This window comes from Plectropomus leopardus, chromosome 8, assembly GCF_008729295.1.
Source record: "Plectropomus leopardus isolate mb chromosome 8, YSFRI_Pleo_2.0, whole genome shotgun sequence".
Lineage (NCBI taxonomy): Eukaryota > Metazoa > Chordata > Actinopteri > Perciformes > Serranidae > Plectropomus > Plectropomus leopardus.
Window position 1 is genome coordinate 6,395,946 of NC_056470.1, and position 16,076 is coordinate 6,412,021.

At 39.3% G+C, this 16,076-nt stretch overlaps 1 protein-coding gene across 2 annotated transcripts; it reads left to right on the forward strand.

The window, feature by feature from the left end:
* The first annotated feature begins 1,399 nt into the window (after positions 1 to 1,399).
* Positions 1,400 to 14,539, forward strand: znf341 (zinc finger protein 341). 2 transcript variants are annotated; one of them, XM_042490957.1, is made up of 16 exons: positions 1,400 to 1,452; positions 3,241 to 3,351; positions 3,973 to 4,163; positions 4,525 to 4,674; positions 5,305 to 5,619; positions 5,845 to 6,028; positions 6,333 to 6,426; positions 6,526 to 6,616; positions 7,072 to 7,252; positions 8,275 to 8,525; positions 9,170 to 9,378; positions 10,681 to 10,777; positions 10,974 to 11,106; positions 11,425 to 11,536; positions 12,631 to 12,701; positions 13,700 to 14,539. In XM_042490957.1, the coding sequence occupies exons 1-16, from the start codon at positions 1,422 to 1,424 to the stop codon at positions 14,263 to 14,265; spliced, it is 2,787 nt and encodes a 928-aa protein (XP_042346891.1). In that variant the 5' UTR covers positions 1,400 to 1,421; the 3' UTR covers positions 14,266 to 14,539. The 2 variants fall into 2 exon arrangements, with proteins under 2 accessions (XP_042346891.1, XP_042346890.1); XM_042490956.1 differs by having other exon boundaries at positions 1,421 to 1,452; positions 6,336 to 6,426.
* Positions 14,540 to 16,076: the final 1,537 nt, after the last annotated feature.

Here is a 16,076-nt window from a genome sequence, read left to right on the forward strand (position 1 = left end):
GACGGTTACTTCAAATGAGTACAAAGTGGTATCGTTGAATATGTGAATATAGGGCAAATTAGCATGCTAGCTGAGTTATTAGCCGCATTTCTTCAACCCCCTCGTTTTGTTGGGGCACGCAGGAAGCAGCCTGACAAAACTGGAAATGTGAGGAAATAAAGCGGTCAAAAGCGAGAGTATCCTTTAAAAGAGCAGCGGCTGGTCCCTCGGCGGGTCACATCGGGCGAAGTCCATTAATAAAAGTGCCGCTCCGACCCCGTTATCGGCTGTTATTGTTGTTATTGTCCCAGCTGATCTACATCTAAACAAGGCTCGGACGGTTTTCGCGCGAAATCTTTTTTGCCGCGAAACTGACACGTGCTTTAATCCGAGGGTTGCCATTGGTGGAAGAGCTGCACTTTCCGGGGGGCGGGATTATTAGCGTCTGATTGGTGTAAACAGTTGTCCTTCATTTTATGGAGCGCAGAATCGTCGATTTTATGATGCATTCAAGATTCACTGAAAAAAAAACGCACATAAGTGTTGTTACATTTAATTCATGTGCAAGTTGTTCCCTATCAAAACGTTTGCAACGTTGTTGTGCTCAGAACCCAAATTCACGTACTTTGATTAATTTTGTGTCAAATCGGAAAATGTATTATAATCTGTACAGTCTAAACGACACGTCACATGACAATATGAATGTTTAATACATTTTTACCATAACTGAACAAACTACAAGACGGACATAAATGTTTTCCTGCAGAAAGACTAACACAAATAATTTAAAATAAATAAACAAATCACAAAATCATGGGACTTCTCCAATTTACAGTATTTGACATAATTTTCGTACAGAATGATATTATTTGTAAACGGAGACAATATAGGGCTAGTAATAAGAGAACATTTAGGGAAAAAACGAAATTAACTTTTTTTGGTTGTTCTTTTCTCCCAAAACTATTGTTCTTCAATTTAATTGTTTCATAAATTTTAATCATGGTATTTTGTTCATTTTAAGTCAACTAATATAGTAAAAAGCCTCTTGAAAGTTCCTAATCATATTACAGGACACAAAAGGGAAGATGTTCTAAGGTTTTGTTCTCTGAGGTATCAAATGAGAAAATGTTGACAGAACAAAAAACCTTAACTGTAATGTTTGAGGTTTCGGACCAATAAACAAGATTTGGCTACATCTAGTCGTGTGTGTGTGTGTGTGTATATATATATATATATATATGTGTATATATATATATATATATATATATATATATATATATATATTTTATTGCAATCCTCGTTACTTTTTTTCAGAAAACATTGATCAGGAAAATGTTTGAGTCCAAATTCTGGTTTGAGTGTTTCTCGTGCATTACCATGAGTTACCTGAACGGACAGCCCCTGCTAATCGAGCGCCTATCGCTCAGCAGAGGAGCTACAAGATGGCGCAGGCAATATTTGAAGTGCTAGAAGGTAGGCACAATTTGTAAATAACCACGTAATTGCGATTATAATAAAATCTGAATGTTTATTTTAAAAACGCCAATATACCAGGGAGATTTATATATGCACAAGAGTCACTATAAAAGAATGTAAATGCGTCCATTTTTCTTATTACAATCAAAACAGCCCATAGAGGGAAGTGACTAAACAAACAAACAGATTGATTATTGATCAGACAGCTCACGGCTGTAAGTCGTTGTGCACATATTACAGTCAGGCAACATAATGATGTGCCACCCTTTTACTACACAGACAGCATATTACATCTGTGCAGCAGCCAGGCCCTGATGATGACAGCAGTGTTATAGTACTATAAGAGATAATAGTGTCAGTGTTAGTGAATTCACAGCGACCCTATGTTTGTGTTTTTTAGTCTTCTGAGATATAATTACGATCATTATAATTATTTTATTATTAGATTTGTGTATATTATTCCCAGAATGTATGTTAAGATCAATATAGGGTCAGTAGAGCTGAAGTTGCTGGGGAGAAAACGATATAAAGCTGCTGTTCTTGATTTTTTAAAAGGCACTTTTTTTTCCCATTCACATGTCAGATGGCAAAGACTTTTCCTGTTGAAATGTATTTTAAACTCGATTTTAAATCATTTTCAATAATCTTTTTATCATTGCAGCTCTTGTCTGCGCTTCTGCTATTTTTAATGGTGATTTTATTTTAGAATTTAGTTAATTGTACCTTTATTTCTTATCTCTTCACTCTTTTACTGTAAATCTGTATCCCTTAGTATGTTTTTTTTAAAAAAAATATTTTATTGCTCTGTAAAGCACTTTGAATTGCCCTGTTGTATGAAATGTGCTATACATATAAAGCTGCCTTGCCTATTACCTTGAAATCCTTTAACGACTTAAAAATACATTCATATATTCAGCTTGAACCTTTTGAAACCTGAGCAAATTAGCTTGATTTATCCTAAGAAACATGGAAATAAGTTACAAGTAAATAAGCTGAATTTAAGAAAAATTAAGAAGGTAAACAAAGGTATAAAAAAAAAAAATAAATAAAAAAAAATAAAATAAATAATTATAATAACTACAAAGGTAAAATGAATAAAGAAATATACACAGACACAGAAAATACAATTAATAATTGCTATTATAAATATAGTTTTCTGAAAATGTTTACCTATTTTTTAGATTTTTATTATTATTAACTTCCAGAAAATTCTTTCTCTCTCTTTAAAAACTATTTTTCAGGTCATTTTCTTGTCACATCTTTTCCTAATTTCTTGCGATTTTTGGGACATCTCTTGCCAAGTTGCTCATTGCCTTGTAAGCCATGTTTTCAAAAGAAAACAAACCAATTTGCTCAGGTTTTAAAGCTTTAAATGCTCGCGAAAGGCATCTGAACACAGCACAAGAAAACAGACGTCCTTCCAGGTTTCAAAGGGTTAAAGGCCCAGAGTGGAGGATTTATTGGCATCTAGCAAGCTATTTGCAGAACTGAAACCGCACTACAGTGGCCAACATGAAAACATGCACGGCCCTATGTCGAGCCAGTGTTTGCTGTAGACGTAAAATGGCTCATTCTAATGTCACAAAAACATGGTAGTTCTTATTTTTGTTAATTATAAACTAATGAAAACATTGTCATGACTATTATATTCCAATTCTGCCAACAGATGCCACTAAATTTTACTCACTGAGTCTTTAAGTGAAACATACAACCACCGAGCGCCCAGAATACTCTGAAAATTTGCAGCATGTGACTAATGACATGTTTGTCCACTGTCCTCTTCAGGCATGGACAACCAGACCGTGCTGGCGGTCCAGTCTCTGCTGGATGGACAAGGTGGAGTTCCTGACCCAAACAACCAGAACGTCTCTGGGACGTCCACCATCCAGTCTATGGGTATGTACAGCTAATATAATAAATGACAGCGGAGTGATAATCCAACAAACTGCAGAATACAAAGTCTGAAGTCAGAAGCGTGCCCTAGCTCTTTGGAATAAATACGAAAAAAGAAAAATCAAAAAGGGTCAAATAAATAAATAAACAAATAAAGCTTTATGACGCTTTAATGATGCACCTTTAATCAGCTGAAATAGGTCAAATTTGCACTGATTTTGGCTATTGTCAGGACTGTCTCAGGGAAAGCCTTTTAAAGTGGGAGGAATTTTACAGTTTTGTTTGAAATTTGTCACACGAGAATAAATGCAGCATGTTTATATGTAACTAAGTTAACGTTACTTTCTTGTTTTGCCCAGTGAATGAGTACATTTAGAAAAGTATTGTATTTTAGGTCTGCATTTGCAGCTTGTGGACAATCATAAGAATAGGCGTAATATTAAAATGCAGGAGTGACTTGATTTCTCTGCATTAGGTGGAAAATATGTGCGCATATATCGGTATCGGCATTTGCAATCGTCCAAAATGAGTTATATCGGCATATCAGCAAAACTCCAATATTATGCATCTCTGGTTATGACTGCAGCATACAGCACCTCAACTCTGTGTCTGTCCGTCCTGCAGACGACGAGGACGTCTTCCTGTGTGGGAAGTGTAAGAAACAGTTCAATTCTCTGCCAGCCTTCATGACACACAAGAGGGAGCAGTGCCAGTCCAGCGTCCCCTCCCTGTCCACAGTGTCCTTGGCCTCCACTAATGCCTACACACCGGTGCCCTCCATCAGCTCTGGACCACAGACTCCTGCCAACAGACAGGTGGGATAGTTAGGGTGTTTTATGCGGATGATTGAATATGAATTTGATGGGGAATCAGTTTGTAGGTTAGGTCATATTTGGTTGGTTTATTTGTAATAATACAAAATGTAAACCTGTTATAAAAGAGAATACAAATGAACAAGGAAGCTTGTAAATCTGATAGCAGAAAGAAGAAAGCGACAGAAACTTCTGTACAGTGACGTTAATTTTGTACTCTGAAACTTCTATTTATGATTTCCAATTGTGAAAACAGTATTTATCGAAGTAGGTTAGAATTCTACATTTTCACAGTCGTGGATGCTTTTTCACTTGTGTGTGTTTGTGTAACTCACATGTTTGTGTATCACCACTTACACACCAGGTGTCCACCTACATCACAGTCCCTCCGTCCCCTCTGACGCACACTCTGGTCCAAGGCAACGTGCTGGTCAGTGACGATGTGCTCATGTCGGCTATCTCGGCCTTCACCTCCATCGACCAGCCTATGGCCACCATGCAGACGCCGATACAGGTAACGCAGCACGTCTTTGAAAGGCACTGGTTATCATGCTTTCTATTAAAAGTCACCTAAATCAACAAAATGACTCAGAGCAAATTTGGAACAGTTGAAATGGTCAATGACAGGAGGCCAGGCGTCAGTCGCAGAGGCCCAGTATACATTTCTAGAACTTTAGGATATCTGTAGAACTTTAGGACGTTTCTCAGATTTTTGGATATTAAAGGACTTTTGGACGTTTTTAATACTTTAGGACATTTCTATGATTTTTCTCGGATATGAGGACATTTCTAGGATTCTAGGACATTTCAAGGATCAAGGTAAACTTTATTATACGAGGGGCAATTCGTTTTTTACCCTCTGTCGGGGGTGAGGGGGATCCACCACTGGCACTTTTTGATAAACGAACACTCTATTTTTAGGCTCTTTTATGCACTGTGGCACCTTACGTATACTGAAAGTTCAAGAACAATTCCCAGTGTGAATCACTTTATTGTTATTGTGAATTGGGAAATAGTTAGGGGGCACTCAGCACCCTGTCTGGGCCAGATTTGGCCTGCGGGACGAAATTTGAATATCACTGTTCTATGCAAACGATGCATTTTTGCTGCACTATGATCAAATCTGCTTTCTTCTGTATTGCAGAGTAACCTGAGCATGCACACAGCTGGTGTTTCCTACCTGCAGCACCATCACCACCACCACCATCATCACCATCATCATCACCAGCAGCAGCAGCAGCAGCAGCAGCAGCAGCAGTCCTCCCACCCCTTGCCCTCAGGCCCGACACCGGCTCACCCGCTGCCGGCTGGACAGCCCGCCCAGCAGCCGCTCTCCTCACAGGTCCCAGCGAGTCACAGCAACTCAGTGGTCCAGGTGTACAGCACACTGCCGCACATGGCTGGGGGTGGTGGTGCAGAGATCCACACCTTGGGTCTGCAGCCTTTCCATCCTGTACAAGTGAGGGTTAACGTCTGCAACATTTTTACCCAGACTAGCTGCTGTTTTACAAAAAAAGTAAACTGTAATCATTTCTGGCTGCAGTGGCTGAAGGAACAATTTTGAAGAATTTAAATTAGTTCAAAAATACTAAATTAAATGATCAGACACAGAGTTTGGGTGTATGCACAGAGGACTGAAATTCAAAAGCACTCTGAGCCAAAGCAGCTGGTGTGTCTTCCTCAGGTGCCCAGTCAGTGTGTGGAGAGCCAGTCGTTCACCACCCCTCCCGTCTACAGCCCCGGGAAGCAGGGCACCAAAACCAAGACCTGCAGCATCACCACCAACCTGACAGAGCTGGGCGACTTCGAAAAGGTCATCATTCCCAAACGATCAAGGAGTAGCAAAAAAAGCTCTGACGGTGTCACAGGTACATGAGGGAAAAGATCAAAGAGCAGCAGAAGTTTTACTTTTTTTTTTTTAATTGTGTTTTGGACAAAAAACCAATTGTCATAATTAATAGGTTGAAATTAGAAAAACGTCAGGAAGGAAAAGTCTCTGAAACATAACTACTACTGCTACTGAAAGATTAAAATAAGATAAGATAAATACATTTAAAAAAATGCACAGAAAACATATTGGTCATTGTTTGTTTTTATAACATAATGGTCATGAATATAAAATGTATGATGATGACTGTTGGATAAACTCATTCACTGAATTTCCCTCCTCAGCAGAGCAGCTTAAAGGCAAGGTTCCAAAGCTGAAGTGTAATTTCTGTGACAAAATCTTCTCGAAAAACTTTGATCTTCAGCAGCACATTAGAAGGTGAGCTACTGGCCAGAATGCTGAACTGTATTCATCCTAAAATGGACTTTAACCCAGAAGAAAGGAATTCATGCCCTTCTAACTGTTTTCTCTCCACAGTCACACAGGAGAGAAACCGTTTCAGTGCATCGTCTGTGGCCGAGCATTTGCCCAAAAGTCCAATGTGAAGAAACACATGCAGACTCACAAGGTTCGAAATAGTTTGATATAGTTTTTTTTTTTAATGGCGAATAATCCCATTCATAATCTCTATAAAAAGATTCTGCATTTGTATGCAGAATAAGATTGTGGGATTGTTTGTTTTCTGTTTCTTTTGTTTGTGGTTGAGTTGTAATGACCAATTGCATTTAGACAGCAGATAAACAGTCTGTAAGGACAGGCGGAACACATTGGCCAAAATGCAACTTCGGAACCTATTGGCTATCGTCCATAGACGAGTTAACTTTATACTCGCTGTCATGTCTAGCTGTGGTTGCTAAATTGGGATTAGGCAGTCAGTTTGGTGGAAGGATTTGGTATAAAATAGTAAAGTAACCATACTGGTAACAGGTATTAGTAAGCATTTCCTTTGATCATTCATATATGATGTGATTGCAGCAGAGTGCCAACAACACAGTAAAAGTTACAGCTGTCTTTATCTTAAAGGTGTGGCCTATGGGTGTGGCCAGCACAGTGTCCAGATTACCAATCACAGTCAAGGTGGTACCTGTGTCCTCCAATGAGGAGGAGGGGGGCGGGGAGCAGCAGCAGCAAGGTGAACAAGACGAAGATGGGTCACAGCAGCAGACCTGTCAAACACAAACAGAAGAGGAAATCATTCAAACAGGTAAGTCTGTTTGCATACAACCGATAAATCCCAATATATTTATTAGTGTATGTAAATTATATTGCCGTCAATTCAATTTATGCTGTCTTAATGGCAAGTCAGTTCACAAAGTAATCAAATGCATACAAACAATCGCAAAAACAGTGACACAAGTTTTCCCTCTACACCGTTCCGCCCCAACTCCACCTTAAAACCACAATACAACAAAACAAACATCAACATCAACTCAGGATACTCTAAATACAATGCATATTTACACGTTTCAGACATAAAAGAAACCACGTAGCAATTGAGCTGCAATGCAGAGCAACTTGTCACCCCAACGCTCTCAACCTGCTTCACACCGGCACCGCCTATTTACAAGTAAAACAATACCAGTCCACATAACCTTCATCCCACCGAAGACATTCACATTTTAAATACGTTCCTACCTCTTCATTCAGCCTCAGTTCAGGCTGTAATGCTGCCTCTGGACGCTCCGCAGCCGGTGTCGACAACACGTGCTGCCACACTACTACATTACCCAAACCTGTATCCTCTGTGCCCTGTAGTGCAGCTCCAAAGCTGCCAGGCCTTGCATTAGGTACATTACACCTGGATATATCTATACTTTTCTCCTACATGAATACTTACACTTTTCTCCTACATAAATGCTTCCTGATACTTTTCTCCTACATGAATTCCTCCTAATACCTTTTTCCTACATGAATACTTCTACTTTCCTCCTACATGAATGCTTCCTGATACTTTTCTCCTATATAGATGCTACCTAGTAGTTTTCTCCTACATGAATTTTTACTTATACTTTTCTTCTACATGAATGCTTCCTAAGACTTTCATCCAACATGAATTCTTACTCATACTTTTCTCCTACGCGAATTCTTACTATACTTTTCTCCTACATGATTTCTTACTTATACTTTTCTCCTACATGAATGCCGATCCCAAATGTAAAATTACCAATGATCCAGCATCCGATTTGATGCTCTGGCCCTCACTGTATACATAATTCTTGATTACAGTGGTTCCAGGGGAGCTGGAGGAGGGTGCTGCTGAGGCTGGGGCTGACCCGGAGGGCAGTCGAGGGGAAGCTGCACAGAACGGGCACCCTCAGGTACAGATGCAGGTGCAGTCCAACCAGGACCAACAGTGCCAAGCTCAGACCAAACAGATAGTTGTCATAGACAGCTCCTACCAGTGCCAGTTCTGCGCCAGCAAGTTTAAGACCTACTTCCAGCTCAAGTCTCACTTGACCCAGCACAAAGGGGAGCAGGTGAGTACAGACTTCATCTTTGCTTACTTTTTGTCTTGTGGAGATGATTATTTGACAGAAGGTGGCATCTGCTGCCATAATATTTTCAATTTTTCGAGCCACACAATGAGTAGTTTGACAAGAACCATCAAGTATGATGCTCACCAGAGGCGTTTTTGGGATTTGACTAAACTTGTAGGCTTAACCCTGACCTCTGAAGGAAAAAACATGCCAAAACCTCAGAGCCATGTTTTCTTTAGAAGTTTTGGGCTTTTTTTCCTTTAAAATTTTTGGTGATTTGTAAAATCAGCAATGTGTTTTGGTTTTTGGTTTTGTTTTTTTTTTCGCTGATATATTTTGTCTTTAAAAAAAATATCTGGTGATTTTTAAAGAAAACATGCCTTCCAAAACTACGAAACCCACTAAAATGAACATATCATGTGGGATGACCACTTTTGCATTTTCCCAGAGCCATGCACAGGTCTTATGACTCCATTGATGCTTACTATCATGTATTCCCTTTCACAAGCACATCTTACGGCTCTGCATATTTCTATTAATTTACACCTGTACGAAAAAGTTGTGGCTACCTGGAAGGCTGGAAGATTTGTCATGTATTTCTTAAAATGACAAAATTAGCAGAAATCTTGCTCTCATTCCTGCAGGTTTATAAGTGTGTGCTGAAGTCCTGCTCCCAGACCTTCCAGAAGTTGGATCAGTTCCTGGAGCACATCAGGACGCACCAGGAGCAGCTGACCTACCGCTGTCACCTCTGCAGCAAAGTCTTCCCCTCTCTGTTCGAACTGGGAGTCCACCAGTACTCCCACTGTTTCTGCCCACAACAGAGCACACGCAAGGAAACCACCATCTACAGGTCTGCTCCGTCACTCATCATTGTGTATTGATTACATATTGATTATAGCAAAACAGAGGGAAGAGCACGGGCTTCCCAAAGTCACATTTAATAGCCTCAGTGTTTTTGACGCAATATATACAGAAACAAGGAGTTAGGGCAGGTGAGAGAACGATTCTCATACACAGTAGATTATGCTTTTCAAGAAGAAGATGACATAAACTTTGTGTTCTGAGGTATCAATAGAATGAAAGAGTCTCGATCCCAACTTTTTTCCCCTAAAGGACCCCTTTTCTATCAATAAGTAAACTGATAACCCTGACTAAATCATGTTTTATGGATATTTCATTATGTAGTCAACGCGTACCAATAATACCATAGACCAACTAATAAAACTATGCAATTACCCATATAGTGAACGCAATAACTGCAGGGAGTTTGTGTCAAAACGGGTAATTTGGATGATTTTTGAGCAGATTTTTTGTTTGAATATTTCTTCAGAGATGAGTTTTCCTTATATTTTTAGAAGCTTTTTATATAATTGTTTGTCTGCCTTATGTATGTATTATATTTATTTTTAACATACATACTTACGAATTCAGTGTTTTTTCTTCACTGATGCTTGCCATTTTTCTATTAGATTTTTGTTTTAACTGCCTACTGCGTTCCAAGGAGGCTGTTGAGCAAAGAATATAGCATGTGTTCAGTACCCCACTCTGCCCTTATCCTGTGAGATTTGAAGTTTATATCTTCAGTAGTAATCTAAACTTTAAAAATAACAGTTTCTTTTAGTTTTCTCATAGAAATGAATGAAATATTGAGATATGGGGTAAAGTGTATATATTTTTCCAAAAAGTTCTTACACCCCTAAATATCAAGAAGTCCTCACAACCCTTCACGACGCTGTAGTGACCCCTAATGGGGGTCGGGGTGCCCAGGTTGGGAACCAGTGCGCAAGGGCACCAATTTATTTGCAACTCTTTCTACTCTTATTTGAGCCACAGGTGTTTTAGTAAATCATTTATTTATTTATTTTAATTTAACTATATATTTATTAGCCATGTGTAAAGCTTTACATTTTCAGTAAGAATAAATGGGCTTGGGAAAGTCACAAAAACGGTAAATTTAGATGAGCATGATGGAGTTTTTCCTCTTCTCTGCTGCTTATATCAGTCATCGACAAATGTGAAAGATCTGATCAGCTTCCCCTCATTTTAATATACTCGCTTGTCTGGTATAACTGGTATTTGACTGTTGTCGGTAGAAGTTTCTCCAGTAAAAAAACAAACAAACAAACACTTGTTTTCTTGCTTTTCACATCAGGTGTGTGAAGTGTCAAAGCAGATATTCCACCCAGGAGGCGCTGGAACAACACCTGCAGACTGCCTCACACAACTTCCCCTGCCCACACTGTCAAAAGGTACCACACACACACACCTGTGCCTCTGTAAAGATAAGCTATTGTTGAAGTGATTTTTGGACTCAAAAAGACACATTTTCCCACACTAAAGCCTTAAAATGCACATTTCACAAGATGAGATGTTCAGAGCTTTTTTTTAATGTTACTTTTTCCAATATGGGTGCAGCGTCTGACCTGCTCTCTTGTCGGCCATCAGGTTTTCCCATGTGAGAGGTACTTCAGACGCCACCTGCCCACTCATGGCGTTGGAGGGAGGTTCAAGTGTCAGATCTGCAAGAAAGCCTTTAAGACAGAGCACTACCTCAAACTGCACACACGTATTCACTCAGGTCTGAAAGACTCTCTTAAAGCACCATTTTTATGTCTGCATAGTCAGTCTGTTCTTCATTTTTAATCACACTGGAATAATGTGCTGACTACATATAGATCCCCAAGTAAACTGATTGTGCAAGTTGGAATATCTGTGGCTAAAATATTAGCATTCAATGTTTCGAAAGGTGATGAAATTGCAAGAATTTTGCTGAAGCATACAGTCTGAGTTACGCTCGGCCCCACTTATATTGCCCCATGTATATCACATTATCTATAACTGCACAACTCATAAATGTAAATAAAGCAGTGACTCTGATGCTGATTCCATTTTCCAGGTGAAAAGCCATACAAATGCTCCCTCTGTGAGGCCACGTTCAACAGGAAGGACAAAGTGAAGCGGCACATGCTCATCCATGAACCCTTCAAGAAATACAAGTGTCCCTTTAGGTGAGACTCTCCAATGGCAATAGCTTATTTAACTCATTCTTCCTTCCTTCACTACCTGATTCATTATTTTTGTCACTCACCTTTTCAGCTTTTCATATTTTTTATTATTCTTTTTCCTCCTCACTTGCTTTTCTGTCCCTTTGTTGTTCTTTCAGATTCTCTTACTTTTTTGTTTTATGCATTAAGTTTTCGGGTTGTCCGTCCGCCCATTCTCGTCAACACGATATCTCAAGAACACCTTAGGGATTTTGTTTAAATTTAGCACAAACATCCACTTGGACTCAAGGATGAACTACTTAAATTTTGGCGGTCAAAGGTCAAGGTCACTGTAAACCTTGCATCCAACTCATTATTGTAAATGCATTATGCCATGAACACCTTCATGGATTTTGTTTTCTTTTCAAATTTGGCACAAACGTACACTTGGACTTAAGGATGAACTGATTCGATTTTGCAGATCAAAAGGTCAATGTCACTGTGACCTTGTCTTGTTATTGTGAATGCATATCTGAAGATGGCTTTAAGGGAGTTTTCTCAGATTTGGCACAAACATCCACTTAGACTCGAGAATGAAGTGATTAGACTCTGGTGGTCATGGTGACCTCATAAGACGTGGCTTTGGCTTTAACTCTAGAATTCATACCCTCAGATTTCACACAAATGTCTAACAGGATATAATCATGAAGTGCTTGAAATGTATATCCAAGAAGTCAAAGGTCAACTATGACATCATTAAAAAAAAAGCAGTCAGGAACAGAAGGTGAGACATTTGGTCAGATACTGAATCGGTGGCACTAAATTTGGGTGTCTGCCTTGAAACTATGGTGATGTTTTAGATTTTCTGTGTATAAGGCGTCCATGTTTTCACAGACATGGATGTAAACTACAAGTGCACCTTGACTGGTGCACAGAGGCTGACAAGCGCGTGGTGGTATATCGAGTATTACTTCCATCATTCCTACCTTTTCCGTCTCACTAGTGCTTTTCTCTATCTTTGTTATGCTCTCAGACTGTCCTGCTTTTTTGTTTTATTATGTTATTAAGTTATTTAAATCAGTTTTAAGCTATTCTTTCCGTTGTTTTTTTTTCAACAGGACACATGTAGGCTGCACCAAAGAATTCAACAGACCAGACAAACTTAAGGCCCATATTTTGTCACATTCTGGTGAGTTAATGATTCCAATTATCAATTTTATTGAACAAAGATGGCAGAATATTGTTAATGATCTTTTGTAGCAATAATGAAATATCCTTTCCCATGTGAGTTATTTCTTTATTGCTTTTAGCATAATATCTGAACCTGAAATATCAGATTTATATGAAAATCAGACTAACTTCCTGAGATTTCTGTGGGATGAATGACTGTTTTTACTGAGACTTGACTGCAAATCCTAAGGGTATAATTGTAGGGCCAAGAGTTTAAAATAAATGATACAAAAAAACATTTTTAGTTATATAAGCCAGTCTCTACCGCCATAGCAGCTTAAAAAAATCTGTGATTGTATCACTGAAACCTCAGTTAGCAGTTATATACAGTACATCAGTGATACTCAACTTATGATAATGATATGACATGATAGATAAGTTGCCAGAGTGCACAAAACAGCATCAAAATAGAGCTTGTTTGTTTATCAAAAAAGTGCCAGTGGGATAAGCCCCTAATATCCTTAAATTCTAGGAACGTCCTTAAATCCACAAAATGTTTTAAAATCCTATAAACATTCTATAATCCCAGAAATTGCTGAAATCCTAGAAACATCCTTTAACACCTAGAAATGTCTTAATATCTTAGAAATGTACCAAAATGCTAAAAATGTTTTCAAATCCTAGAAATGTTCTAAAACCATAGCGTGTGCTGAAATCATAAAAATGTCCTGAATTCTTAAAAATGTCCTGAAATACGAGAAATGTCCTAAAATCCTACAATGTGATGAAATCCTAGAAATGTCCAAAAATCCAAGAAACATATTTGGGGCTGCTGCAGCTGGCCCCTGGCCCCCTGTCATTTTGCAGAAGTGGTGCCCAGGCACAGCCAGCTGAGTATCCCTGCTGTACATGTTCATAGAAGCTGTGAACTCAAACTTTGGAAAGCCTTGCTTTGTATTTTTAAAAAGATTAATGGAAACATTGCATTAATTCTAGTCTAACCCCTCTTTCCTGCAGGTATCAAACCCTACAAGTGTCTTTTTTGTCAGAAGGCGTTCAGCCGCAGGGCCCACATGCTGGAGCATCAGCAGTCTCACACAGATAACTACCGCTTCAGATGCTCCACCTGCAACAAGGGATTCACCAGGCAGAGCTACTACAGAGATCACAAATGTCCCGCAGCAGGGAACGGGACAGGGACTGAAGGGGGGACCGGAGACGCGGAGGGAGACGAGATGCCGATGGCAGAGGAGAAGGATGGAGAGGATGATGGGAGAAGGAGCAGGTTCCTGACAGAAGAGAAGGGGACTGAGGGAGATGATGGAGAAAAGGATGACAGCTCAAAGGGCAGCCAAGAGCAGGTGGAAGCACACGAGGATGAGGCGGGAGAGGAAGGAGAGGAGGAGGAAGGAGGAGATGGGAGGACGACTGACGAGGTTTGTCAGGCTGCAATGACGATCAGCACCATTGAAGGGCAGGAGGACAGAGAGGAGGAGGAGCATGGCGGGATGCAGCATGGCAGCGTGGCACTGGAGCAGATTCAGAGCAACGACCAAAACTGTTTGCAGCAGCCATGTTTGTAGTTTAAAGCATCTTTTCCTGGACATGGACCAAACAAACTAAGCTATCCTTTATATTAAAAAAAAATCAGGGAAATTATTTATTATTTGTTTTAAATTAAAACGCTGTTTAAATTATGCACACTGCTTTTTCTTCTTTGACTGTAAAGTGAGTACAGTATGTCACCTGGTCGATCCGTATTGCCAAAATAACCAGTGGAGCATTTACATGTTCTTGTGTGCAAATTTTGTGCAAGTTCAGCCACCGTGGTTCAAATAAAATGTTATAATGTGAAAATTAATGGCAACATTTTCTCCAATTTTATGTTGCAAAAACTACATATTTTACGTTTACTCATGTCTCAAAGAATATAGAATAAAATTCCACCCTCCAATTCTCTTAAGCTGTTACGTGCCCGACCAATTCTAAATTTTCGGGGTAGATGCTTATAAAGATAATGGAGAGTAAAAAATAGTATTTTTCATAATTAATCAGCTGGTGTGTGTGTGTGTGTGTGTGTGTGTGTGCAATGCAGTGCAGATCAGTGCAGATATCAAATACTTGTGACAAAGATTTGTAATAGAGGCAAGATATTTTATAGATTAACAATAAACTCTGTCCAAGAGCTCCCTCAAGGAGTTTTTGAGATATGTTCACCAGAATGGAACAGACGGATGGACGGATGGAGGGATGGAGGGACGGACGGACGATCTGAAAACATAATGCCTCCAGCCAATGTTATTGTCGACAAAGAGGCCTAAAACTATATTCTGCAATTTACTCCTCTGACACTTATTCAAGGTAAGACATCTTTTAGGAACAGCTGAATGAGCATCATGTAAGTCTAATAAAGAAATACACATCCTTATACCCATAAATCCTTGTGCTATGAGGTTATTGTTGTAGCTGGTTGGGACTATAAACCCACATATAACAACCAACAACTAATCAAGCAAACAAACTAAACTAAAGCAGAAAACACTACAGCTTCCTTACAACAACCCTCCACAAACAAGATGGGTCAGACAAAAGCTGAGTGAAGTCACTACAAAGGTCTGATCCACTCTGAGTCAATGTGCTGTAGGTTGCGTAGTTTGCATGAACTCACCATGCATGATTTTTTGGATCCAGTTTTCTTTTCCCAACTTCTTGACTACATACATAAATATGCAAAAAATGTAGAGTTCCTTCAATCTGCACTCCCAACACTCAGCACCCACACTGGAACCACTAACTAACATTTTGCATCTTCAGTCCTAAACTGCATGCTCCTAATGAGCAGATGGAGCTCAGGTGTGCTCAGTCACTGCAAGGTGAGGAGGAGGAGGAGAGGAGGGTGGCACCTGGAGAGGCACACAACAAAAAAAGAAACAGGAAACAGGCATGAAAAAGGGGCACAACCACCTTTCACCTGTAACAGTGACCTTTGACCACCAAAATAGAATTAATCAGTTCATCCTTGAGTTTAAATGGACATTGTGCCACACTTGAAAAAATTCCTCAAAAGAGTTACTGTCTTTAGCCAAGCTATTGCTGGTGCCGATGCACAAAAAACGTACAGTTTCATAACAAATGCTGGTGATACAAATGTTCAAAATGAGTCACATATTTACTTCAAACATGTATGCTGTAATTTGGTGTGATGTTTCACACATGCATAAAAGGCACAATACTTTTAGATAAACTTTTCCTCCAACAAAGAAAATACCTGTCCTTAGGAAGCAAAGCTCTACTCAATATATGTGAATATAGTTTACAGCATCTACTGGCTTCATGATATTCAATGCACGATATTCTTTTTCTTCTAGATTGCATTTTAAGATTTCATTATTTT

What these genes read in the sequence shown, in the direction of transcription:
- znf341 (XM_042490957.1), top strand. Translation starts at nt 1,422, where the DNA reads ATGGCGCAGGCAATATTTGAAGTGCTAGAAG. An exon ending in AGCCTTTCCATCCTGTACAA is followed by an intron (nt 5,620 to 5,844) that starts GTGAGGGTTAAC and finishes TGTCTTCCTCAG; the next exon opens with GTGCCCAGTCAGTGTGTGGA. An exon ending in AAATACAAGTGTCCCTTTAG is followed by an intron (nt 11,537 to 12,630) that starts GTGAGACTCTCC and finishes TTTTTTCAACAG; the next exon opens with GACACATGTAGGCTGCACCA.